This window comes from Chiloscyllium punctatum, chromosome 39 (assembly GCF_047496795.1).
Source record: "Chiloscyllium punctatum isolate Juve2018m chromosome 39, sChiPun1.3, whole genome shotgun sequence".
Lineage (NCBI taxonomy): Eukaryota > Metazoa > Chordata > Chondrichthyes > Orectolobiformes > Hemiscylliidae > Chiloscyllium > Chiloscyllium punctatum.
This window is the reverse complement of record NC_092777.1, coordinates 43,629,461-43,656,551: the sequence shown is the minus strand read 5'-3', so window position 1 is coordinate 43,656,551 and position 27,091 is coordinate 43,629,461. Positions and strand designations below refer to the sequence as shown.

The 27,091-nt window shown below is 42.0% G+C and overlaps 1 protein-coding gene across 7 annotated transcripts in view; it reads left to right on the top strand.

Moving 5' to 3' along the window:
* Positions 1 to 622: 622 nt before the first annotated feature.
* sdk2b (sidekick cell adhesion molecule 2b) overlaps positions 623 to 27,091 on the top strand; it is a 951,812-nt gene continuing 925,343 nt past the window's right edge. For all 7 annotated transcript variants that reach the window (XM_072558555.1, XM_072558553.1, XM_072558550.1 and 4 more), the window contains exon 1: positions 623 to 1,572. In XM_072558555.1, coding sequence (XP_072414656.1) covers positions 1,431 to 1,572 — 142 coding nt within the window. In that variant the 5' untranslated portion in view covers positions 623 to 1,430. The remainder of the gene's footprint in view (positions 1,573 to 27,091) is intronic.

The following is a 27,091-nucleotide window of genomic DNA, read 5'->3' as shown; positions in this document are numbered from 1 at the left end:
GTGAAAATCTTGCCCAGTGCCACCTTTCCAGCAATGCCCACCGTGCAGTGCAGACCCACTTTCGCTTCTATCTTGTTCAGCTTCATTTCTAATGCATTTCCCTTCTCGCCCGTTTCTGCCCAGCGGACGAGTGCAACCCCTGAATATTCACATGCTGTTCCAATGGACGAAAAGTAGGTGGGCGCGGGAGAATCGATGCCCCAAGTGCGGATCGGTGCCGAAAGATTGCCGCAGGAGGGACAGTGCGAATCCCGTTAGTTTGGAAGGCGTGGGGAGTGCAGGAAGGTTTTGCAGACCGCTGGAAATGAATGCAACCCTACGGGGCTGCTCGTCCGGAGGCACCGCCTCTCGCGCTCCGGGCCGGCGGACACTTCCCCGCGCCGCGCCCAGGTGGCGCTGCTGGGCAGCGAGATCTGGACAGGCGAGGGCGCGTCATGCGCGGGGGTGGGAGGGGGAGCGCGCGCCCCCTTGGCTCACGCGAGCGCGCGCCGCAGGGTGAAGGTGGAGATGGGCGGGGCGGGGCGAGGCAAGGGGAGGGGGCGGTGCCTTGGGGCTGGTGATTGACAGGAGCCCGGGAGATAGGCAGCAGCCAGCGGAGGCAGCAGCAGCAGTAGCAGCGGACGCACGGTCTGAGAGTCTCCTGGTGTGGAGCAGCAGCAGGAGGAAGAGAGGGAGGAAGAAGGATTGCAGCAGCGATCACTCTACACCACCCCCCCAAAGCACACCCAATCACCCACCCTCCCTCCTGCGTGCCAACCTTTCCCAGATTGTCTCTCCCTGTAACAGGAGGAGGAGGGTGGGGGCTGTTGGAGATACAGAGAGGGATCTCCCCCTTCACTCGATCCGGCCAAACTTTCCCTCTTTGCAACCTCCCCCTGCCCAGCATCACTTCAGAACAGCAATTAGCTCCTTGGATGGAGAGGTTGCAAGTTCTTCAGCTACAGCAAAAAAAGTTTATATATTAAAAAGAAAAGAAAGCCATCAAACTAAAGCCAGTCTGGAGCAACTTTGACAGAAGCAAGACCCCCATCAATTGCAACACACGGATTAAAAGTGGAGCGGGGGAGTTTGGCTGTGTGCAAGTTTCACAAAAATAAACCCTCGCATTTCAATGAGTGCCTGGAAGTTTTGAGCAAGTTTGATGTCCGGTCTGAAGCTTGTGAAGGGTTTCACTCCGGGAGAGGCGGAGGGCTGTGTCGGGTTCAGGAGGATTTGGTTTGACCCTCTCTCTCTCTCTCTCGTCTGTCTGCCTGACAGCACCGGGGACTGAGATCTCCGTTCTTTCCGCCGCTGCCCTGGGCTGGGGTCTGGGGCGGGGGGGGGGGGTGGGGAGGTGCTGAGGGGGCTCTCTCTACCATCAGCACCACCCACCTCACCCTCCACCCACCCCAGCCACACCTCGCCCTCCACCAACTGCAGGGGTTTAGTGGATGCGGACAGGATCTACCTGGGAGAACGGGAAGGTTTTGTCTTTCCGAGCTGCAAATTTGACAATGTGGAGGAAGCCAGTGCCGGAGACCTGCCTTTTGGTGGCTTTTTTACTTCTGAACAGGGCAGCAACGCGAGCACAAGGTAGGAGAGACGGTTCATTTGACAGCTGGGTTGAATTTGGGAATCCCTCTGTGGCCAGGTCGCTCTTTAAATTTTGTTGTTGCTGTGGGACTGAATTTACAGCCGCTATTTGTTTTTGTTTTGCACGGTGGGGGGAGAAAGTAATCTGGTGCAATGCTGATATATGTTGAAATATCACGGTGGAAGCGGGCAGTTCCGGAGAATCCTAAAGCGTTCATGAGTTTTTGACAGTTTTCTCGAGGTGGTTGAGAGGTTAAGGCGAGGGAGAATAATGAGAAGACCGACACCTGCGAATAAACAGAGAAATCTGCTTAATGCGACCGAGTGGATTAGTGTGCGCGTGTGTGTGTTTAAAAAGAATAATGCATGAGGGTGTCATCAAACAATGATCGAAGTTGGGGGTCGAAAACATGCGGCGCTGTTGGTGCAAATGTCGATCTCTCGTCTCACGAAGTAGAAAGTCGGCAAAAGACTAACTTGGCGGCCAAGGTATTCAGGGAACGCTGAGTGGGAATGGGAATGCAGAGGCGAGCAAGGCAGCTGGGGGAGCTAATCGGAAACCGGGTGGATAACCCATCGAGTTATGGTTACAACACTGAATGAACGAGGGATGTGGAAATGAGCTGAAACAGAAGTCACTCGGTTGTAGTTAATTGTGTATGTCTGTCTATGGGGGGGAGGGGGGAGTGATAGTTCCTCTCGATTTCTGTATCGATCTGTCATGTCTTTTAAACATAAAACGACTGCTATCAAAAGCAGATCAGTTCAATCGTGTTGGGTGAAGATTAGTTACTGGCAGAATGTGGCGGATTTTCTCTTGGGCAAATGATGGGCACTGCTGTGCACGTTTCTCACCCTGTTTCAGTTGGAAATGCAGCACGTTTCTTCCGCCTGCTTTCATCTCACTGTTTGAAATATGAACAAACGCCGAACTCATTCATTATTGCGGTGGTTTGACCACATCCGCTGCCAACATTATGCTGAACCCAGACACTTCATTTTTGGACGATTATCAAATTGATAAGTGACCTTTTCGGAAAGTGCAAATGCCACCCTCTTAAAGCTGACCCATTATAAATTGGAACACTCTCGGTGCAATGAGGTTTTCCGATGGGTTTTATTTTCTGACAGCGGATGCCTGACTTGTAAACAGTTGACTGTCAGAGGTTTGGGGGAGAGAGCCTGTGTGTGCATGGACGACTGAGTGAATTATTGACTGCATCTATCCGGCTGTGGTTTCATGACTGCGTTAGTTCGAGCACGCCTAAGGGGGAAAGTGGACTGAGACTCGGTGTTTTTAAATACGGAATCCAAAAATCGTCACTGGTCAGAGAAACCTTCCACATATTAGATTCGAGTTGATTTAGAGGAGCTGGTGTTGGACTGGGCTGGACAAAGTTAAAAACCACACAACACCAGGTTGTAGCCGAGTGCCTCCAAATAAACCTGTTTGACTGTAACCTGGTGTTGTGTGATTTTTTAACGAGATTCGAATTGGTCGAATTCGGGGTTCCTTAGGTTTGGAAAGAGAGACTGCCCATCAGGGTGTTTGGAGGGGCACAGTGTCCTGCCGATCGCAGAATGGGTCCAGTTTGGAGACGGTGTTTAACCTTGGCTTTTGTGCTGAAAAGCTAAGATTGAAATGTTCCTGCTCCAGAATAGATGTGGCGGTGCAAACTTTTCCTGCGCAGCTAGGATGCTGGCTGCGAAGATGCTTTCCCGTCCGGGCTACCTGCACAATGAGGCAACAGTGGTTTTCCAGAAGGGGATGGACCGATGGCCAAGCATGTTAGCAGATTGCGTGATATTTTACAAGGCACATGTTCCCCATGACACAGGTGGGAGGTGTCGGCTTGCCCTGGGGTCATGTTGGCTCCTAACTCCCAGAGACATGTAAGGACGTGGGATGAGCGTTAGCAAAATGGGTAAATGAGTACACCGGGCAATGACAGAGGAAGCGAGCGAAAGGGAAGGCTGTGCCTCAAACACACCCTCTGAAAGCTGAGCTAAGGTCGGGCATTCACCGTGAAACAGAGGAATCCTTTTGAAGGCGTTTCAAATCGCTGTAGTGTTAGACAACATGTGCCAGGTCATCGGTTTTCCAGGACGGAGACTCCAATTGTACAGGACTCTTCAGCATCCCCTTTTGTCAGACTTCAGCTGACTGACTGTTATGCTCCATAAAGTGAGCGTTCTTGCAGTTGGCTTCTGAAGTTTTGAAAATTACAATGGGCGTCATTGGCCTTTTTAGCGGCTTGACAATGGACATTTGTAGGTTTCATTTTAGATTTCCCCAAGGGAATAATTCTGTTGAGTTTACAACAAAAGTCACGGAAGCACAGAGTAGAGGTATTGATTTTGCTAGGCACCAATTAAAACTGCTGTAGATTAGTAACAATGTGATTGCTGCTGTATAGTGCTTGACGTTGGTAATTGCAGCCTTTAGTAAACGTTGGGAAAAGATGTCTGTGACCATGAGTCACTGATTCTACAGTACAACAGGTAGGCGGCCGTTTTGACATTTGTCATAGGGTGATGTGTGGCATTGTTCGATTTTGAACTTATTTATGTCCCATCTCCTGTAATCGATATGCATAAAATATTCATTTATACCAATTGTGCTGATCTCCCTGTCAAATGTTTGTCGGCGAGGCTTTGAAAAAAAAGTAAACGACTCTTCTAACAAAGGTTATCTGGACTGACTTATTTACTTCGACAGATTTAATTACGTCCTTACTATTCTGATGTTGTCTGTATTAAAGTTCAGACCGTTTTTGTTATTTTTCGAGTAGAAATGATACACATTTTGTGCGGATCTGCCCATGAATAGAGCTTTCCTACTGAAAGATTGAAAATAAAAGATATATCTGATCACATTGCTGTGAAGTGAGGGGCTTTGCTCAGAATTAGAAAGAATGGAAGATAAGGAAACCTGACCATTCCCGGTCAGCTGGTGTATGGATTTCTGAAGGCAGTGTGTCTTCTGAAATATGCTGAATGAAAAATAAATTCTTCTGGTCTAAATCTGTTAGTATTGGGAAGACATCTGTCACTCATTGTACCCCTTTAAGTGTCATAGTTTTGCTTTTGCTTTATCTCCCGTTGTCCCCATCTCTGCTTAATGCCCCCTGTTGGGGTGCACCTAACTGAAAAGTCATGTTGATGGCTGAGCACAGAAAGTGAGGGCAGATAGTGAGCAGATAGGCAGTTTGACAGTCCGAGGACAGAGGGGCTCAGCTTCTGCACTGGTAATGACAGGGAAGCTGTCCATGGCCATTCTTACCAACCCACTGAAACATTGAATTTCGCGTGTCTGCTCATGCGCAGAACAATGCACGCTTAAACAAAAATCCAGAATTCGCCAGTGTCCTGGATTTTGTGTTCATTAGCGAAGCGAGGGCAGTCCATCCTAATATCAAAGAAAGCTGCATCGAGAAATCTAGTGCTTTCTATGGTAACACCTTTAAATTTCTGGGTGGGTAATTAGTTAGAGCTTAGTTACGAAGGAGAAACAGATGCTGGAGATCAGAGTCGAGAGTGTAGTGCTGGAAAAGCACAGCAGGTCAGGCAGCATCCGAGGAGCAGGAGAATCGACACTTCGGGCATAAGCTCTTCATCAGGAATCTTAGAGCTTAGTAAAACCAAGTTTCAGGGCATGATTTCATGGAGCTGTTTACACAGTCAATGACAGTAATGGATCCCCACCGGCAGCTCGCGGACAAGTTAAATATGCCAATAAAACACAAAAAAAATTGCAGTGTAAATTCAGGATGAGAACGTATACAGAAGTGTTAAGGAAGAAACTGAAATACAAGAAGAAACTTTATTATAAATTGTCTATTTTTATTTCCTTTGTGCAGATTTTTTTTAGAAAATCTTTTAACTCATTTTATTGCAGACATTTGGCAACAATTCACAAAAAAAACCTTTCAGAGAAAATCTGATGTTCAGCAATCGTCATTATTCAGATCACCATTCAAATCTCGGTTGTATCTCACTAAATAAGGCTTAAAGTTGCTACACAAAATATGAATGGAAATTGAAGGTGTGCTTTTTTAAAAACACACTGATTTGCTGTCCATAAAAAATACTTCAGTGCAATTGACTGCTAATATCAGGAATGCTGTTGCCTGGGGATCCCCTTGATTTGTGTGGAAGGGGAAATGGGAAATCCACATCACAGGGATTGCTGGAGCTTTGTGAACCGCTTTTTTTGAGATCAGAGGTGGCCATTATAGCTTTGCTAATGATGGCAAATTCCATTCCAGTGGTATTCTTAGATGATATTTACAGATGCACATTTTCAGTGAATTCCTTGATCAGCTAGCTCAGCTCAGGCTGTATTGAATCAGTACCTTAATATGGTCTCTATGCTGCTTGCTGTGCTGGGTGATGTATTTCTCAACTGCTTCCATTGTTTATTGATTTGGCAGTGACCTGATTATCTGTACATCAACAAGAAAATAATAGTTTTGTTTCACAAAACAGATGAAATAAAATAATATCTTGTGCATGTTACACTGAATAACAGGAATATGGTGCTCGCAAGAGTTATAGGCATGTGTGGTTGGGAAGGTCTTCAAAAACATTTGAACATGTATCTGCATAAGCAAAATAAACCTTTGAAGATCTGTTAACTCAGATAGCCTGCAAAACATCCTTTTATGCAGGAGGGTGTATGTTGCCACATTTTAGCATCAATGCCTATCTCAATTTTTAAACTTTGACTTCCAATTACAAAGTGACTCAGGACATATATAGTCCCAATGCGATAACAGCCACGACTTAGGGGTAACTGTAAGTCAAAATAAATTCAGTTTTCATGTTGTACACCTTTATGATTGACATTCCAAAAGCAATGAGAAAGCCAGAGGAAGAGTCCACAATTCTTGGATCTATATCTTATGCTTCTTTATTTGAAGATTTGTAGTTTAAAAGAAACTGGTTTAAAAGAAAAGTGAATATTAAGATGATTCCGAGAATGACTGTACCTCCAGTTTCCCGGTACTTGACTTTAAATTTCACCTCTGCTTCTAGGGCAACACCAGAGCATCTGCCAGTCCATCATGCAGCATGTTTAAAAATAAAAAGCAGACTTGCATGGAGACTACACAGAGAAGTACTGAGCATCTGCAAAACAAATTGAAAAATTGGCAATGTAATTTTAAACATCAAAGCTTCATGTTTAAAATGGCTGTTTTGAAGAATACACTTTTTGGAGTTTGGAACTGGTGAAGACAAGAATATCACTGTATTATAAATGCATTATCACTCGTTTCTTTGCATCCAGTACAGATAAAAATAACATAGCAATGTCTTTGTATTTGACAAGATGGCTTTTTTTCTTTAACTATAGTGAATAAGTCAGCATGTTTAGAGCCAATTAACTATTTTTGAAGTACAGTTGCTGTTAAAGTGTAGGAAATGTGGCAGATAGTTGTTGCACAGGGAGCCCTCACAAACAGCAATGTCATCATCCTAAATAATTTGGCATTGTTTTGTTGCTTGGGAGATAATTCTCCTTTTTTGAAATAGTCCCGTGAGATCTTCTCCTTCACCCAAGAAGGAAGATGAGGCTTCAGTTTAATATGTCCTCTGAAAGTCAGCACTTCTGATAGTTTATAATTCCCACAGTACCACATGAGTCAGTCTTAGTATTTCTGCTGAAGTTGTGGAATGGGACTTGAACCTGCAACTTTATTTAGAAGCAAGAGCACTACCAGCTGATCCATGGCTGGCATTCATAAGCATTGGAGTTTTAAAAATACATAATCACACCACCTCAACATCAACTTTTGTACATGCATAGATTTCTCATTGGAGGAATTCCATGGCTTGAAACCCACAGTCCCATCAAACTAAAAGTGAAAGACATTTCATTACAATTTTATTGGACATGTCCACTTTACAAAGACACATGGGGGTTCCAAGAAAGCACTTGTAGAATTGTTAAACAAATTCAAGTCTAACTTTTGAAGCCAAGCGAAAACATTAACCCACAAAATGATCGTAAATGCTTATTGATATTGATTTGTCCAATTCAGTCCTTAAGATAAATAATTTATACATGGTCGCAGATGCTTGACATGTAAAGGTTCCATTTATAATTAGCTGCGGTTTTTCTTCATGTGTTCTTGATACAAATGCAACTGATGAGGAAGTATTATTGCCCAACTGCATTAAAATCACCACAGTCCTATCAGATCATATGGCTGCTGTCTCATTAGACAGAGACAACTGGTGGTGGTTTAACCTGGGGTCACAATGCCTCTGGTGATGGGAGAGGCTAAGAAGGAGAGTTCTTCATGGTAACCTCAGCCACACTGCACAACTGCATTAAGAGTCAGATAAAGAGGACTTGTGTGACTACTAGATTGAGTAGGTGTGACAATTTTCCTTCTCTCAAGGACATCAACGAAAGCCGAATTGCAACAGTTGAGCATCATTCGTGGTAATATTATAAATTATTATGTTTTTTAAATTCAGTTCCACAAGTTGCAACAATGGATTTAAACTAATGTCCTCTCAGTTACAAGTCTGTTATCATATATTCTAAGCTTGAGGAAAGGTGGCGAGATATAAAATGGAGCAATTTCTTTGACTATAAATTAATCAAGCAATACTTTTGAACATTCAAGTTTATAGGGAGTGAAATGATGTACAGTTTAGATCTTGTTCTTCAAATTACAATCTGCTGTTGACTTCAATCTGAAGTTTGTTCAGTGTGACAGCTGTGCGCTATTGCTTGATAGGGATTGCAGATGTAATCAGATTTATTGTTAATTAGCTCAACAATTGATGAAATATTCAATTTCAAAAGTAACTGTCTGACACTTAATCAAGCTGGTGTAAAAGGTAAAATTAGCATGTTGTCAGCATTGTTTGTATCATCTTCTACTATGTTGGTATGTCTGCAGTTAGCTCCACAGTTTGTCTGTCTGCAGCACATATAGTGTATTCATTTGAGGGATTTTACTCACTTTGATGATAAACCTCTGGGGAGTCTCTAGCTCTGTTTTTGTACTATTAGTGCATTTGTTGTCCCCTAAAGCATTACATGTTTCTGAAGGAAATGCAAAAGTTGAAAATAAACAAGAAAGGGACAGAGGATTTCAGAGATTTCCAATTGTATGTTGGCAAACATAATTGGATATAGGTAATGGATCTCAATTTACTTGTTGAAAATATATCTGTGATTGAAAATAAGCTTGCAGCACAATAGAGATCATTGAGCTGCTGTGTTACTTGTTGGAAACAATTTCTTTCGGGGTGTAAGTGTGTGAAATTTGTCAACGCCAATAATTTAAAATAACCACAAAGAACGAAGGACTTATTTGGGATAGTCAACATGGGGGCTTTGTGCGTGGGAAATCATGTTTCACAAACTTTATTGAGTTTTTTGAAGAAGTAACAAAGAAGATTGATGAGGGCAGAGCAGTAGATGTGATCTACATGGACTTCAGTAAGGCGTTTGACAAAGTTCCCCATGGGAGACTGGTTAGCAAGGTTAGATCTCATGGAATACAGGCAGAACTAGCCATTTGGATACAGAACTGGCTCAAAGGTAGAAGACAGAGGGTGGTGGTGGAGGGTTGTTTTTCAGACTGGAAGCCTGTGATGAGTGGAGTGCCACAAGGATCGGTGCTGGGCCCTCTACGTTTTGTCATTTACATAAATGATTTGGATGTGAGCATAAGAGGTACAGTTAGTAAGTTTGAAGATGACACCAAAATTGGAGGTATAGTGGACAGCGAAGAGGGTTACCTCAGATTACAACAGAGTCTGGACCAGAAGGGCCAATGGGCTGAGAAGTGGCAGATGGAGTTTAATTCAGATAAATGCGAGGTGCTGCATTTTGGGAAAGCAAATCTTAGCAGGACTTATACACTTAATAGTAAGGTCCGAGGGAGTATTGCTGAACAAAGAGACCTTGGAGTGCAGATGGATAGCTCCTTGAAATTGGAGTCGCAGGTAGATAGGATAGTGAAGAAGGCGTTTGGTATGCTTTCCTTTATTGGTCAGAGTATTGGGTATGGGAGTTGGGAGGTCATGTTACGGCTGTACAGGACATTGGTTAGGTCACCATTGGAATATTGCATGCAATTCTGGTCTCCTTGCTATTGGAAAGATGTTGTGAAACTTGAAAGGGTTCAGAAAAGATTTACAAGTATGTTGCCAGGGTAGGAGGATCTGAGCTATAGGGAGAGGCTGAACAAGCTGGGGCTGTTTTCCCAAGAGCCTTGGAGTCTGAGGGGTGACCTTATAGAGGTTTACAAAATTATGAGGGGCATGAATAGGATAAATAGACAAAGTCTTTTCCCTGGGATTGGGGAGTCCAGAAGTAGAGGGCATAGGTGTAGGGTAAGAGGGGAAAGATATATAAGAGACCTAAAGGGCAACTTTTTCATGCAGAGGGTGGTACATATATGGAATGAGCTGCCAGAGGATGTGGTAGAGGCTGGTACAATTGCAACATTTAAGAGGCATTTGGATGGGTATATGAATAGGAAGGGTTTGGAGGGATATGGGCTGGGTGCTGGCAGGTCGGACAAGATTGGGTTGGGATATCTGGTCAGCATGGATGGGTTGGACCGAAGGGTCTGTTTCCATGCTGTACATCTCTATGACTCTATGACTCTAAGTGTGAAGTATCTGCAAAACAAATAAAAATATGCAATACAGTTTTTAGTACCAATGATTCATGATCAAAGAATAATCTGTTTCAAGAGGTAATTGCTTTTTTGGCATTAGAAACCAGGGAAGAAATTTTGGTGGTTTGATAGTTCAGTTGACCAGAAGGCTAGTTTTCAATGAAGCATGACACCAACAGTATGGGTTCAATTCCTGTACTGGCTGGAATCACTGTGAATGTTGTGCATTCTCAGCCTCAACCCTTACCTGAGGCATAGTTACCATCAAGCTAACATTGTCACAAATTGGCTCAGTCTAATGACAGAGCAGACTCTAGGGCTATGGTAACCAAGAAATAATAAAGTATTGAAATGGAAGCAGCTTCAATAAAAAAGAGAAATAACTATGTATTGTCTAAATTTGTTGGTAAGATTGTTTGTTTCCACAAGTTGATCTTTTGTGACATTGCACGTAAGAATAGAGATAATATAGTCTTTGACTCAAGTGGGTTAGAGAATGGAGATAACTGGATCAAGATTGCGGTAAGATGCTGTTCAGTTCTCTTGATCAACAAAATGGACAGAAATTTTAAAATCACAGGGTAGGTGGTTAGAATATTCAACAGGCTGGGTAGCTGCAAGATGGAACACTGAGAAGTAACAGAGAAACCACAGGTGGGAGGACATAATTACTGCGTGACAAGCTTATTAGAGTAGTTTGCATTATAGATGTGGACCTAGGAGTTTATAAAGGGGAAGTTTACACAAAGGTTCGATCAAAACACAACCACAAAAAGATTGTTGACAGAGTGTGCGTAGATGTAAGACTTTTAATGCAATAAAGATAGTAAACACAGCCTGCTACTTTGGGCTTTGTCATATGTTCTTGCAGTTTCTAAATTATTTTAAAATCTATGCATTAGTTGTATATATTCAGGTTATGTTTTCAATGCACTTGTTAGGTGAAACAGCTGAAGTGATTGGTAGAATGAAAAGAAAAGAGTGACCAAATTAATACGTAGGATCAATGTGTACGTCACAATTATTATTCTTTAACTTTTCCAGGAAAATAGTTACATTTTATTGACAGTGGAGGATCTCTTGCTACCGTACATTTTTTTCCTGTTTAATACCTTTATTTGGCAGTCAGAGATTTGATATAGCTTTTGACATAGGAAGTGATGAAACAGTAGGTTTATAAAGTATGAAGTGGATTCCTTATTTGGTGTATATATGTTCTGTAATTTTATCATGACAGACCTCAATAAGTGAGGAAGGTTTTGGGACACAAGCAAGTGAATAGTAAACTAAGGCACAGATGTTGATTTGACCCCAAAATCAACAGCAGTATAAAGAATAACTAGAGTTAACATACTTTAATTTCTTTCACTCCTATCCATTGCTACTTCTATTTCTGTAAAAGCCAAAGTTTTATCCACAACACCATTCCAAAAACTTTTTTTTAAATTTTACTCAACAATATGTTATGTATAAGCAAGTTTGTGTTTAAACTCTGACTTTATTTTAATTTCAAACCTTTCATTTAGCTAATCAGATCCATATTATGATTTTTTTCAAAATTGTCTACTTTTTTTCTAATTTTTAAATCCTCGGTGTCATTATTAGAATTTGTGTGAATCGTGGGGATACTCTGTTGCATGGCTACACTTTTTATTTCCTCCATTGCCACACAAATCATTTCTCTGGCAAGTACTATTCATTAGACCTTACATTCAATTCTAATCAATTTCTCAATTTCATTCCTCAGAAGAGAGCAATCTAGATGGCATTGTAACACCAACTACCAGCACACACCTACTGTGTGTGTTAAGACTCAGACTGGAGGAGTGCACCATCACTCTCATCCCTCTCCCCCAGTAGTCACTGTGCAAAATGAAAATATCCTTTTCAGATACCAAATGAAAAATTAACTACATTTCTATATCAGGTTTTAAACAAAAAAATCCTCTCAATCATGTTTCTTAATAAAAATAAAATAATACAGCAAAACGTATTCAATAAAGTTGCAATAATTGGTTAATAAATGCAGCCAGTAATATCGAAGTATAAATACTTATCACTCTATATTTCCCTAAAACAAACATGAACACTACATTGTCACTCTTCAGAAAAAGAGAAAAACAGATTTCTGTTCAGATGTTAGATTTCTGAAGAATAATATTTCAGCAACGTGCTTATTTTTGAAAGGTAAAAGGGTAAAATCAATGTTTTCCAGGGTCTGTTGCTGTGATGTTTTGATGCATGTGGTTAAGTTACTAATCATGTACGTTTGTCTTCAATGTCTGGCAGATACATCTGTCTCAGGAATTAGAATCTTGAGATTTTCTGTCTTGCAAAACAAAACAAATAGGTTTCACCCTGAACTCAACTAGAGTGTTTTCTTCTTAGAAATGAGAGAGATCAGTTTGGCAGCTTGTTCTTAGCACACTTTCCTCCAACTCAGTTCTGTGAAGCAAGAACCTTGCCAAGCAAGTCACTAAACTTACAATGACTTCCTTTTAAAGAAACATTTTCAGGTATGCTTATTAAACCTGAACTAAATACCTTTCCCATAATTCTTCAAAACTTAAGTCCTCCAATCAATATTACATATAAAACATCATTTTAATATGGGCCAAACACTGTTTAAGCAAGGCTGTGATTCTAACAGTATACTGTTCCTGACATTAGCCACACTGATAGTGGAGTTACTTAACATGATAATGATACCTCTGTTGGAAGAAGAGTAATATCAGAAAATAGAGTTATATCTGACCAGCGTAATGGGCTTGGTAAAATTTTACAGTGTAACTCAGTTTGAGTCTCATTAGAATTTTCTCTGTCCTGGATTGTAATGAAAGCAATGGGGGCTTTGCTTTCTGGCTGAAGACTCCCACTCAGACACCTAACTGGACAGTAGCAGGCCTTTCCTGGGATGGAAGCCTCAGAGACGGTAGTTCCAGTTGGCAATCAGAACTGCCTCACCGGGGAAGTGGTATCTCTTTCAGGTTGACGATAGTCTCTGGATCACACAGGTGAATGATGATGGCAGCAAGATCACAAAGGAGGGATCATGTGAAGAGGGGACGTTGGCAGTATTGCAGGCATGTTGTTCTCAATCGTTTCCCTTACACATGATGCTGAGTCCTTTGATCAGGTGCAAAGTGCCTTTGAATGTCTGACCCTGACCTCCGGGAGCCCACAAGTAACAATGGCAGGGCTTGCTTGTCCGACAAGCTTTGTTGTGCTTCTTGCATGAGAAGGCTCCAGTTTTCCAACAGGTTAATAGCAGTGACTGTGAACGAGCCACTTTAAATTGGTGTTAATTGAACCTTCAGGACCTCAATTGGCAGCAGAGTAAGAGGGCTGAACATTGGCCTTCCTGATACGGACTTATTTGGGTTGGAGATGGGAAAGCTGTGGGATATCCATTGATTAAAAGCCCCCACATTACCAAGCTCCCCATACAGACATCATTAAATTCCCCCCATTGAGTGAGATTCCCTAGTTGGTATTGACATATTAAGTGTTTGTAATTTCCCAATCCCTGCACTGACTGCTGCGCTGTGATGCGGTGTCCACTGGGAATCTGGGTCAAGATTGTTTGAATATATTTGATCTCAAGTCACTGGAAGGTTGACATTTTAATTCTATAGTCTGATATGGACGTAGCCTCCAAGAAGAATGAGTACTGTCTTAAAACAGTGATCAAGCAACCAGAAGTTTCGAATGGTGATAATGCTGTTGCCAGCAGCTTAGGATATTGCATGATTTCTACCAGAATTCTATTCATTTAGCTGGAAATTTCTCTTTAAATCTCAACTGAGATCTTATATTGAAATCCAATCAAATTATTTAGCTTTCTGCTTCAACTGATTATTGATTCATCTACAACAGTTTGATGTGTGTAATTACATGAGTAAGTCCATTGATTAAAAAAGGAGCAACAGGAATCACAGTCATTTACTTTAAAAGTATATTAAAATTTAATGTCTCTGTGGAGCAAAAATCTGGTGTGATACTTGAATGCTTTTGATCTGTTGCACACTGAGGTGTTGGAAGTGCTCTGGATCCATGGAAACACTATTTTAGTTTTGGCTGTAAGGCATAATTAGAACTAAATGTCAGTCCCATACCTTATTGAATGTTCAGTAGAAATAAAGATAATAAAGTGCCAAATAATAGTTACTCCTGATTAAATATTAAACCACATGTCTCTTTTGAGCTACTTTGACTTTTTTTTCTTCTGCTTCAAAATTTGAATTGATTTGAACTGAATTGAATTTATTGTCACATGCACCGAGGCACAGTGAAAAGCTTTGTCTTGCGAGCAATACAGGCGGATCACAGAGTTAAGTAACATAGATAAGTAAATAATAGGTAAACAGCGGCAAAAACAAAAACACAGGTACAGGTGAATGTTTAGAGTTTGTGAGTCCATTCAGTATTCTAGCAACAGTAGGGTAGAAACTGTTTCGAAACCAGGTGGTGCATGTGTTCAGGCTTCTGTACCGTCTCCCCAATGGTCGGGGTTGTAGAAAAATATTGTCAGGGTGGGATGGATCTTTGAGAATGCTGGCGGTCTTTCCTAGAAAGTGGGCCTGGTAGATGGATTCTATAAATAGGAGGTTGGCATTTGTGATCGTCCGGGCCGAGATCACCATGCTCTGTAACCACCTCCAATCTTGAATGATACAGTTGCCATACCAGGTGGTGATACATCCAGACAGAATGCTCTTGATGGCGCTCCTATAAAAGTTGGCAAGGGTATTCACTGTCATGCCAAATTTCCTCAGCTGCCTGAGGAAGAAAAGACATTGTTAGACCTTTGTAACCAGTGCGTTCACATGAAGAATCCAAGAAAGCTTGTTGAGGATGACCAGTCCCAGGAGCTTGACATTCTCCACTTGTTCCACCTCTGTGCTGTTAATGTGTAGAGTTTTCCCTCCAGTTGGAAGGAAAATGATTGATTTACTATATATTGTTTCAAAGTATTGGCTTGTTGTGTAATGAGAATCTTTGAAGATTCCCATTGATGCTCTTTCTAAGAAAAGTGTCTGACTTATTTTGCCTTCAGAGAGGAATTCTGAGCTTTCTCAATGAATGTTACTTTTAAGTGTGCAGGATTTCTGACCTTGCAGCAGTGGCTTCTGATTTTCTGGCCCCAGGTCTTCGTAGACAAGATTCCTGAGATGAAGGTAAGACACCAGCACTGAGAGAATGAAGGATACATGTCATTTAATCAGACCTTCACTCTAAACATTTGAACATTTTCCCTTTTGGCTGTAATAATTCTACTTTACCTTAAAAACATTTTTGTATTTCACCTTATATTAGCAGAAGTTAAAGACTTAAAGTATTATCTCTGTTTCTTGAGCTATACAAGTTACAAGTCTATGTTTTGTTTTCATTAACAGCACAATCTTAAATCTTATTATTTTTCATTTAGTATTATTGCTTAGATATGCATTCTAGAAATTGTATTTCTCAAAGTTTCACATTAGTTGTGCAGGAACTAGAAATTGTTCATAATAGGTATACCATCTTTCATCCTTTTAGAGGCCTATCAGAAAATATGCAATGGTTTTAAATGATTAAAGTTTCAAGTATGATTCAATGTATATTTGTAGAATGATGCACAATTTAAGATAAAGGCCTTTATGGCACTCCGCTTCGGCTAAGTCAACTCTGGTGACTTTTTGTCAATAAAAAGTGCTTTGCTGCCAAATTCACTGACACTTAAGGCAAAGGTTCTGTATTTTTTTTCAGTAAACAGTACACTGTTCACCAACTTCAGCAAGCAGACAGATATTCTAATTGTGGATCTATGATTAAATATGACATTCAGCATCATAATTAATTTCAGATACAGTAACTTAATATTACTTGTTTAAACTATGCATGTGGTATAAATGGAATTGATTGTCGTTTCAGCTGCTAACATCATTAGGCAAGAAATACCTAAACAAATGCAGCTGTAGAAATGTTCTTTATTTAATCAGTTTCTTGCATTTAATTTTGTATGATGAAAACCTTTCCTTTCTATGTTATAAGGCAGTCCTTTCTATTACATTTTGATTAATTTTAAAGACTAGTTGTTCTATTATGTTTTTTGCCTAATTAAATCACATGCTGCACAAAGATTTAGTTGCTATGACACTATAGTCGATTAAAAATTCCCACCAGAGGCTTGCCAGCCCAGTAGAAAGAATTGTTTTTAATCAAGATGACTCTTAAAGCTGATAGGTCTGCAGGACAAATGTTTACCAATTTGACATTGGGATTACTCTCCAGGATTCATTAAATATGTAGAATTCATAGTTGAATTGAATTGAATTGAATTTATTGTCACGTGTACCGAGGCACAGTAAAAAGCTTTGTCTTGCGAGCAATACAGGCAGATCACAGAGTTAAGTAGCATAGATAAGTAAGTAATAGGTAAACAGTGGCAAAAACAAAACACAGGTACAGGCAAGTGTTAAGAGCTTGTGAGTCCATTCAGTATTCTAACAATAGTAGGGTAGAACCTGTTTCGGAACCAGCTGGTGCATGTGTTCAGGCTTCTGTATCTTCTCCCCGACGGTCAAGGTTGTAGAAAAACATTGCCAGGGAATAATGCTGGCGGCCTTTCCTTGACAGGGTGGATGGATTCTGTAGATGGGAGCTTGGCATTTGTGATCGTCAGGGCAGAGTTCACCACACTCTGTCACCATTTCTGATCTTGAATGGTACTGTTGCCATACCAGGTAGTGGTACATCCAGACAGAGTGTTCTCGATGGCACACCTTTAAAAGTTGGCAAGGGTATTCGCCGTCGTGCCAAATCTTCTCAGCTGCCTGAGAAAGAGGAGAGGTTGTTGGGCCTTTGCAGCCGGTGCATCCACATGAAGAGTCCAAGAAAGCTTATTGTGGATGACCACTTGCAGGAGCTTGACACTCTCCATTCGTTCCACCTCTGAGTTGTTAGTCAATAGGGAGGCATGAGTAACATCCTGAATGTGGGTGGCACGGTGACACAGTGGTTAGCACTGCTGCCTCACAGCGCCAGAGACCCGGGTTCAATTCCCGCCTCAGGCAACTGTCTGTGTGGAATTTGCACATTCTTTCCGTGTCTGCGTGGGTTTCCTCCCACAGTCCAAAAATGTGCAGGTTAGGTGAATTGGCAATGCTAAGTTGCCCGTAGTGTTAGGTGAAGGGGTAAATGCAGGGGAATGGGTCTGGGTGGGTTGCTCTTCGGAGTGTCGGTGTGTACTTGTTGGGCCGAAGGGCCTGTTTCCACACTGTAAGTAATCTAAACTTACATAATGTGATTGATTATAGAATCCATACAGTGTGGAAACAGGCCCTTCAGCCCAACAAGCCCACACCAACCTTCTAAACAGTAATCCATTCCCCATCCAATATTTACCCTGACTAATGCACCTAACCTAACACTATGGGGAATTTTAGCACGGCCAATTCACCTAACCTGCACATCTTTAGATTGTGGAAGGAAACCGGAGCACAGACAATTGCCCGAAACTGGAATCGAACCTGGGCCCCGGTACTGTGAGACAGCATTACTAACCACTGAGCCACCATGCTGCCCTTGTAGTGATCTTGCACTACACACCCTATCTTGGGTCTTCTCACTTGTTCCTTCAACATTGACACCACATTAAGAACCAAGCAAAGAACATATCCAACAGGAGGATTCTAATCATTTACTTTGCACATTCAACAGCTGCAGAATCCTCCATCATCAAAATCCTGGGGGTCACCATTGACTAGAAACTTAACTGGGCAAGAAATATAAATACTGTGGTACAGGAGTAGGCTAGGGACTGGGGCTTTTGGGACCAATAGGGCACAAATTAAGAGTGTGATGAAATACTTTCAAGTTGCATGTGCAGGTGGAAAAACACTCAGGAAGCATGACGCTTGTGTTGGAAAAAGCAGCCTGCTTGGATGGTACCCTATCCACTTCGCTAAACTTTAACTTGCTCTGCCACTGGTGCATAGCGACAGTAACTGGTACCATATACAAGATGCACTGCAGAAATGCAACAGTATCTGACAAAGTCACAGCCATCTTGAAGGTCAAGGGCAGATGTTTAACCATCTACAAGTTCCTGTCTGGGCCATATACCATCCTCACTTGGAAATATACCGCTGTTCGTACACACTCCTTGACAGCACAGTGGATGTATCTGAACTACATGGATGACAGCAGTTCAAGAAAGTGGTTTACCGCGATCTTCTCAAGGGATGACGAATAATTCTGCCCTTGCCAGTGATGCTTTCTTCCCAATAATGTGTAAAAAGACGAATGAGAATTGTAAATATATAACCACAAATTGTCTGGATGGTACCAGAGTGTTAGAAAAGAGGTGATTTGTTTTTTGATTACTGCAGCCCCACCCTCAAATAAAAGGATGTCCCATTGAAAAGAAAGTTATGAAAGTGTATCCCTTCAGTACCTTACTGAACAGAAAAGAAAATGTAAATTAAATTCTGCATTAGCCAAATTGAGAATTTTCCATGCTGGGAAATGATTTTTTATTTCACAGTTTTAGCGTTGAGCTCATGATGTAGCCTAAAAAAGTTAACTTCCCTTAACTGTGCCTTAATCTTTGGCTGCCCAAATGCTTTTCTTACATGGCCTGCCTTACATTAAATTTCCACACCAGGACTGCTTGTGGGATAATGAATCAAATTAGGTAATTTGTTGGCAATATTTTAATGGGAATCACAACCAGAAATTCTGGATGAAATTAGTTTGCTTTAAATATTTATAAGCAACAGGCTGAATCATCTTTTGTCATGAAACAAAAGAACAGTAAGTGTTGGAAATACTAACAGGACAAGCAATGTCTGCGGAATGAACAAATTATCCATTTGGGATGGGGTCCACTGTCAGAAGACAGGTATAAATAGCAAAAAGCAGAATTTAATATAGAATGGAAAAAAAGAGGAGGAAGATGGAAAACACAGCGTCAACGCTTGCTAGAGAAATAAGAATGCCAATAATACACATCATCATCAATGCATACATCATCCAGAAATTAAGAAGCATTTGGGAGCTGTGAGTCTCCAGACCCTGCTGGCCAATTTATACCAGTCTGCAGTTTGCTTTGCATCGAAGCCATTCTTGCCTTTGACCTCCTTGTGAATAATAACCTGGATTTTGTTGCTGAAATGAATTAATCAAGACAACATCTGGCATTGGAACATGTGCAGTTCAATGTGGAAATAAGGAGGTTGCTACACGATTTGCTAAGCACCTCCAGCAACTTGCAGTATCTTAATATTTAACTGAATAGAATGGTCTGAAACTGGGGTACTTATCCCAGATGGCCTCCTGTTTCAAGGACTGCAACTTCCCCTTCCACATGATCAACAATGCCCTCCAGCGCATCTCTTCCACTTCTCGCACCTCTGTCCTTGAACCCCACCCTGCCAACTGCAACTAGGATAGTACCCCCTGGTCCTCACCTTCCACCCCAATAACCTCCGGATACAACACATCATCCTCCGCCATTTCTGCCACCTACAATCAGACCCCACCACCAAAGATATATTTCCCTCCCCACCCCTTACAGCATTCAGCAGACACCACTCCCTCCACCACTCCCTCATTAGGTCCATGCCACCCACCAACCCACCCTCTACTCCCAGCACCTTCCCCTGCCACCGGAAGAGATGCAAAACCTGCGCCCACAACTCCCCGCTTACCTCTGTCCAAGGCCCCAAAGGATCTTTCCACATCAGGCAGAGAATTTCCTGTGCATCCACCCACCTCATCCCCTGTGGCCGTTGCTGTAAATGTGGTCTCCTTCACATTGGGGAGTTAGGATGCCAACTCGCAGAATGTTTCAGGGAACATCCCTAGGACACACACACCAACTTCAACTCCCCCTCCCAGTCTGCCAAAGACATGCAAGACATGGGCCTCCTGCACCACCAAATCCAAGCAACCCGATGCCTGGAGGAAGAACGCTTCATCTTCTGCCTTGGGACCCTCCAACCACACGGCATCAGTTTCGATTTCACCAGTTTCCTCATCTCCCCTCCCCTCACCTCATCCCAGATCCAACCCTCCAATTCGGCACTGCCCTCTTGAACTGTCCTACCTATCCATCTTCTTTCCCACCTATCTGCTCCACCCTCCACTCCGACCAATCACCATCACCCCCACCTTCATCTATCTATTACCTTCCCAGCTACCTTCACCCCAGTCACACCTCACCCGCCTATTTATCTCTCAGTCCCCTACTCCCTCCACATTTCTGATGAAGGGCTTTGTTCGAACAGTCGATTCTCCTGCTCCTCGGCTGCTACCTGACCTGCTATGCCTTTTCAGTGCCACACCTTTCGTACTTATCTAATAAATCAAACAAGAAAAGTTTATGGCTTTGTGTAACAACATTTTAATAGTCTGACAAGCATTAGAGACTCAAATAAAGGCAAAATGCTGTAGATGTTGGAAATTTGAAAGCAGTTCTGAAAAAGAAGCACATCAGATTTCACGTTAACTGTTTCTCTCTCCACAGATGCTGCCAGACCTACTGAGTTTCTCCAGCACTTTCTGTTTTTATTTAATGATTAGTGACTCCCCAGCAACATTAATGGAACTGAAAACAAACATATGTCAGTATTTTATTTACCTTTTTCTTCTCTATTTTATGCTTGCTTTCTTAATATCACTTTTTTACATCCACCAGTAAATTTATTTGCTGCATTTCACCCTAATTTATTATTTAGAGTCATAGAGATGTACAGCACAGAAACAGATCCTTTATTCCAATTCATCCATGCTGACCCGATATCGTAACCAAATCTAGTCCCACCTGCCAGCACTTGGTCCATATCCCTCCAAACCCTTCCTATTCATATACCCATCCAGATGCCTTTTAAATGTTGCAATTGTACCACCCTCCACCACTTCCTCTGGCAGCTCATTCCAAATACACACCACCCTCTGTGTGAAAAAGTTGCCCCTTCGGTCCCTTTTATATCTTTCCCCTCTCACCCTAAACCTATGCCCTCTAGTTCTGGACTCCCCCACCCCAGGGAAAAGACCTTATCTATTTATCCTATCCATGCCCCTCATGATTTTATAAACCTCTATAAGGTCATCTCTCCGCCTCTGATGCTCCAGGGAAAACAGCCCCAGCCTGTTCAGCCTCTCCCTGTAGCTCAAATCCTCCAACCCTGGCAACATCCCTGTAAATCTTATCTGAACCTTTTTAATTTGCTTTCCTCCTCTTCATTCTTCTGTATTTTTTCTCAATCCTTGAGTGTCATCAATTAAACAGATACGTTGTTTATCCTGCAATGCTCAAGTTTCAGATGCCCAATTATAGATAATAGACAATAGACAATAGGTGCAGGAGTAGGCCAATTGTCCTTGTTCATGCAGTCCATGGCTCAACTTTCAACAAGTTGTTGTGACAAAACATTTCTGAGCTGAAAGATGCAGGGAAAATTCAAGCAAACAGTTAATACTGCAAGCTGTGGATTGGTTACACTGTGCCTGTGCCGCCTCTGCAAGAGCAACTTGGCTAGTCCTGTTCAACCTCTGTTTCCCTGCAACTTCCTTTCTCTTCACATGCTCATGCAATTCTCTTTTGAGGACCTCCTGAAGTAACACCTCAGAGACTGGTATCCCATCACAACATCACCCTTTATTTACACATGCATAATACTTGACACTGGTCCATCTCCCTCAGAGCCAGCTCTCAGAGTGAACAAAACCTCTGACACTCATGATTATGTCTGTCAGCCAGGGATCCCTGTTTGGACCCGGTTAACAGCCCAAATCAAGGAACGCAGATCCTGTGAGGTCCACCTGGCTGACCTCATTACAATCGCTACACCCCCATTAAGGAATGTTTGATCCACATGTGCTGTCATCCACAAAGAAAAGTGCAGAAAGGTCCATAAAACACTTAGACATATAACAGGAATGTTATCAGTATGACACTGCAGTAAGCAAAATGAGAGAAAATAGCAAGTTTATCTGTCGCAAAGAATTTGATGATCTGGGGTAACATAAAGCTGCATGTTTTTCAAGGTGTATGTGAAATGTGACCTTATGGGCAGAATTTTCACATCCCAGTTGTGGTGGGAGTAATGCAGAGAAAGTAGAATGGGAAAAGTCAGATTCTGAACATTGAAAAATATTTTCCTGATTTTCTGTTCAAATGACAACTTTAGAATCTCACCAATGGAGCAGCATCTACCTTATTTCAATGTATTTGCTTCTCATTAAAACCCAACTCATATTAATGATATTGTTACTTCCAACTTTCCTCTCTTACACTGAGATTTTAGAAGATGTGAATTCCTGACATATAATTCGGGCCTGGCAGCTGAAGCTCACTGAATGCTTGTATCAACTGTCCTTCAAAATACCATCTCTACATGCCTCATGACCACTCTCCTCCTTGATCCTTCATCCATGCAGGTCAGTGCTAGCAAACCACCAGAGCCTCATACCTGCTTTTGGCCTACTCACACAAGTGTAGGGCCAACACGGGTCTGGGAATTTCCACAGTTTGTGACCTGCAAAGGTAAAGTTGGGAGGGGCGGGTGAGCAACTAGTTATTTACAAAGGGCTCAATGCAAGTGAAGGAAGGCTGAAAGCAAATAGGGTCCAGAGGGACAGCAGCACAAGAGGGACAGCAGCACAAGAAGGAACATGAAGAAATGGTAGAAATCTGAGCATCACATATGGAGCCTATAGTGAAATAAAATTGGACTTTGCTACATCAGATCAAAAGTCAACTGTACAGTAACTAATCAAAATGGCTGCCACCACATGCACAGTGGGTGAAGTAAGTTACTGTTTTATCCTTTGCAGGTGGAATTGGAAACCTTGCCAGTGGCAGTTGTCGTTATCATAACTCCACTGATTCAGTAATGCTGCCCATCTTGTTACAGTTTGCACCTCATTGGCAGGTCATTCATTGCCCAAGAATGCAGATTAAAATTTATGGTGAAAAGAAATCATGACTATTCCTTTGTTAATTAATTGTTTCATCTTCATGTGGCTAAGTAGTTTACTAGGAACAAGGTACTTGAAGGCAGAACCTAAAGTTCAATAACCATTGTAATTACTCAGGAAATCCAACTGCAAAGGAATACCGTTTATTGAATGCTAGAAGAGAGCCACTGCTTGTGAATAGGCTAGTCTTAACCCATACTTTATAAAGGACTCAGGTGATGAGTTCCAGCCAAACATGCCATTGCCTGTTATCAAGGGAACTCATACCCAATGAGCTCCATGAGGAAATTAGCTAGTGATTCCCTGTGGGCCTTATAGGAGTTATCAGAGCTACATTCAATAGCATATTTGCTAACAGAGTTCACAATGGAACACACTGTCATTGGAGCCATTGTGGCCATGGGACAATTTCTCAGACAATGTAGAAGAAGGTTAAAAATCACACAACACCAGGATATAGTCCAACAGGTTTATTTGAAAGCACTAGCTTTTGGAGTGCTGCTCCTTCATCAGGTAATTGTGGAAAGTTTGTAAGACACAGAATTTATAGTAAAAGTTTACAGTGTAGTGTAACTGAAAATTATATATTGAAAAAGACCCAGATTGTTTGTTAAGCCTCTCATCTTTTAGAATGACCATGTTGGTTTAAGGTCTTTCATATGTAAATCACAAAACCTTTTTAAAAAGTTACATTCTGAAATGCACTTTAACAATTGTTGGCCCAGATCAGGTATTGAAGGTGTTAACTCCCTGTGAGGCTGCCTGTGCCACAATAATCAGACTGATTCTAATCTAAGAAAATCCAAATCATAATGTAGAAGGAAACAGTGATTAATGCACTCCTGCTGTTTTGAAAGTGTTCCATCACCAGCCTGCAGAAGATTTCCTTTCCATAAATGTTCAAATACGCAACCATTGATGCCAAATTCTGGAGGTTGGTGCAGTCTGCCATGGGAGCTTTCATGTCTCTTATGTACTGAGAACCCATAGGTTTCTGCCAAGGTTGTTGGACTCTACAGGAGTGGCTGCTGGGATACAAGGGGTAACCCCATCCAAACATGGCCCATGAAACTTTCATGAAGCCCTCTTACTGACATACAATGAAGAAACAACACTGTTCACAGCTCAGCCAAGACTGTGATGGAACAGACCATGGACCTCCTTACAACGAGGTTTTTGTTTTGCCTGGACCTCTCTGATAGTTCCTTGCACCACAACCCAGAAAGGATGTTCCATATGCTGTGCCCTCTGATTGGTTCGACATAGCAGCATGTGCAGGATGCTGAAATGGAGGATTAAAAGCATTCCATGGGGGAATGAAGATGAAGATCAGGACATTGAGCAGGAGGACTGTCCAAGTCAACGTGACAGACCAATTCATCTCTGAGCGCAAGAGGCCAGTAATAACTGAATTAAAACCTGCGCCCAGGGTTTGAACTTTGTTTAATGATGCAAGGTTCTGTTGGTAATCTGGGAAAGGTCTCCTGCTCAGTGCAAGGACACGTGGGCCTTATTATTACAGTCCTTGACCTTTCCAGTTATTGAATAAATGTCTTGTTAACCATGTCATGATACACTCAAAAGTGGTGATCCACTTTCAACTGTCTACACGTTATAGATCCTGTTGACTGTCAGGGTAAAAGCAGCTGTCACTGAGACAATGCACAAACATTACATGGGGCTGAAGGTAGGTTAGTGTTAAAGAATGCTTAAGGATATAATAACCAAGTGTTGTGCAGTGAAGTCTTGCATGGCAAGTTGACATAACTCCAGAGGCATCTCCCTCCAATTCTTCCGTCATGAGTTTCAGAGTGTGCATAGACTTTTAAGTTGCTCCGAAATGCCTGAACATCCCTGTTGGACAGCATTGAAGGTGCCAGAGGCAGCTATTTTTGTATTGTTTGCTTGTATGTTATGGGTGATGCTGCTGGGCCAGAATTTATTGCCCTTTTCAAGTTACCCTATAATGCTGCTTGTGGTAGGGGACCATCTCTTTGCACTGCTGCACTCCATCTGATAATGTGTAATGTTACAACCAGATGAAGAGGCATGGAATACATTCCATCTTACCCTACTCCATGTTGGACCGCAAACAGATTTCTTTTTAATGAAGGATATACTTGCCGATTCAGTGAATGTTTAACTGCTTATGTGCTGTGACTATAAAAGACATAACTAGCCAAGTTTCAATGAGCTTTCAAAAAAGCAAGTAGTATTTCTTGCATTTAACACACTCATAAAAATAATGCTTTAACTTTTACGCACACATTTATAATGCACACACAAATAGACTACACAGTGCTGGATAGATTAACAATTTAAGCCCCATAAAGTTAAAGGCCATACGGCTCTTGAAAGCTGATGATTTGATTGGCTTCAGCCTCTTTGATAAGTGATTGTCTCCATTCATTCACCTTTAATGCAGTTGTTCCTGGTGTGGGTTTGCAGATTTGCAGACAGAATGGACAGAATCTTCCCAAGCTCTGAATGACATGGCCTGAGGTGAGAACAAGTTTGGGGGAATTGTGTGAGAAGTCGAGCGAGGCCTTTCTTGATACTGACAAGCCACATTTTCAACTAAGTTCGTGATGTTGAGATGAAAGTCCCACTAGTGAGCAGCAAGAGACCAATAACAGGGATAATTAATCAGTATCACCCTCGTTATTACTTAATCTTGCTTCCTGAGTGTGCATTGGCAGGCAAGAATTTCCAAAACTCGGTGCAGGTACCTGGCAGCTCCAGCTCACCCCAGGTGCTCCTCTGGAGCTCCATCTTGGATCCCTGGCATACTCCATGGACATCAACCACATGTACCCCCTTGTCCATGGACACTGATATATGACATTCCAGCCTCTTTACACCATCATGGCATGTCTCCAGTCTGTTTACAATACTTTTCAGCACTGCCATATTGCAGTTTGCAGTGTATTGACACCTTTTATTCCACCTGTGTGCAGGGACAGACAGCCAGCTCCTAATTGGATAAGGGAGCATCTCAGAGCTCCTCACTTGTTGCTTTAGCACTTGCTCACTCAGCGCCTACCCGGATCATCACAGCATCCCTGCCTTGCCTTGCTTTTTAGCACTTTGCTTCTTCAGCTGCACATTGCAGGCTTACTGTACTTCTGTCTTGTCTAACAGTTTAGAGCAGAAAGAAAGCCAAGCAACTTGTCATGGTTGTCAACAGTGATCAATCAAAGGGCTGGACAGCACCATCCTCCATCAGTCTCACACCTGCAATATGTGCCAACTGGGTACACACCAAATACACCACATTCCTCTGTTCCTCACATGACCAGCCCTTCATCCCTGGGATCATGCTTGTAAACCTCCTCTGGACACCTTCCAATGCCAGCACATGCTTCCAATATGGGACCCATAACTGCTCACAATATTCTAAATGTGGTCTGACCAGAGCCTTATACAGCCTTAGCAGTACACCTCTGCTGTTGTATTCTAGCCCTCTTGAAATGAATGCTTAAATTACTTTTGCCTTCCTAACTGCTAACTGAACCTGCATATTAACTTTAAGAGAATTCTGAATTAGAACTCCCAAGTCCCTTTGTGCTTCAGATTTCTAAAGCCTTCCCCCTTTTAGAAAATTATCTACACCTCTATTCTACCTTCAAAGGGGCAAAATCTCACTTTCCCACATTGTATTCCATCTGCCACTCCTTTGCCCAGGCCTGTCCAGATTCTTCTGTGCCTTTCCCAATTGGTTAGCACTACCTGTCCCTCCAACTATCTTTATGTTATCTATAAATGTAGCAACAATAACTTCAGTTCTGTCACCCAGATTGTTAACATATAATGTAAATATTTGTGGTCCCAACATGGATTCCTGTGGAACTCCATCATCCACCAGCTGCAATCCTAATAAAGGCCCCTTTCCTCTGCCTTTT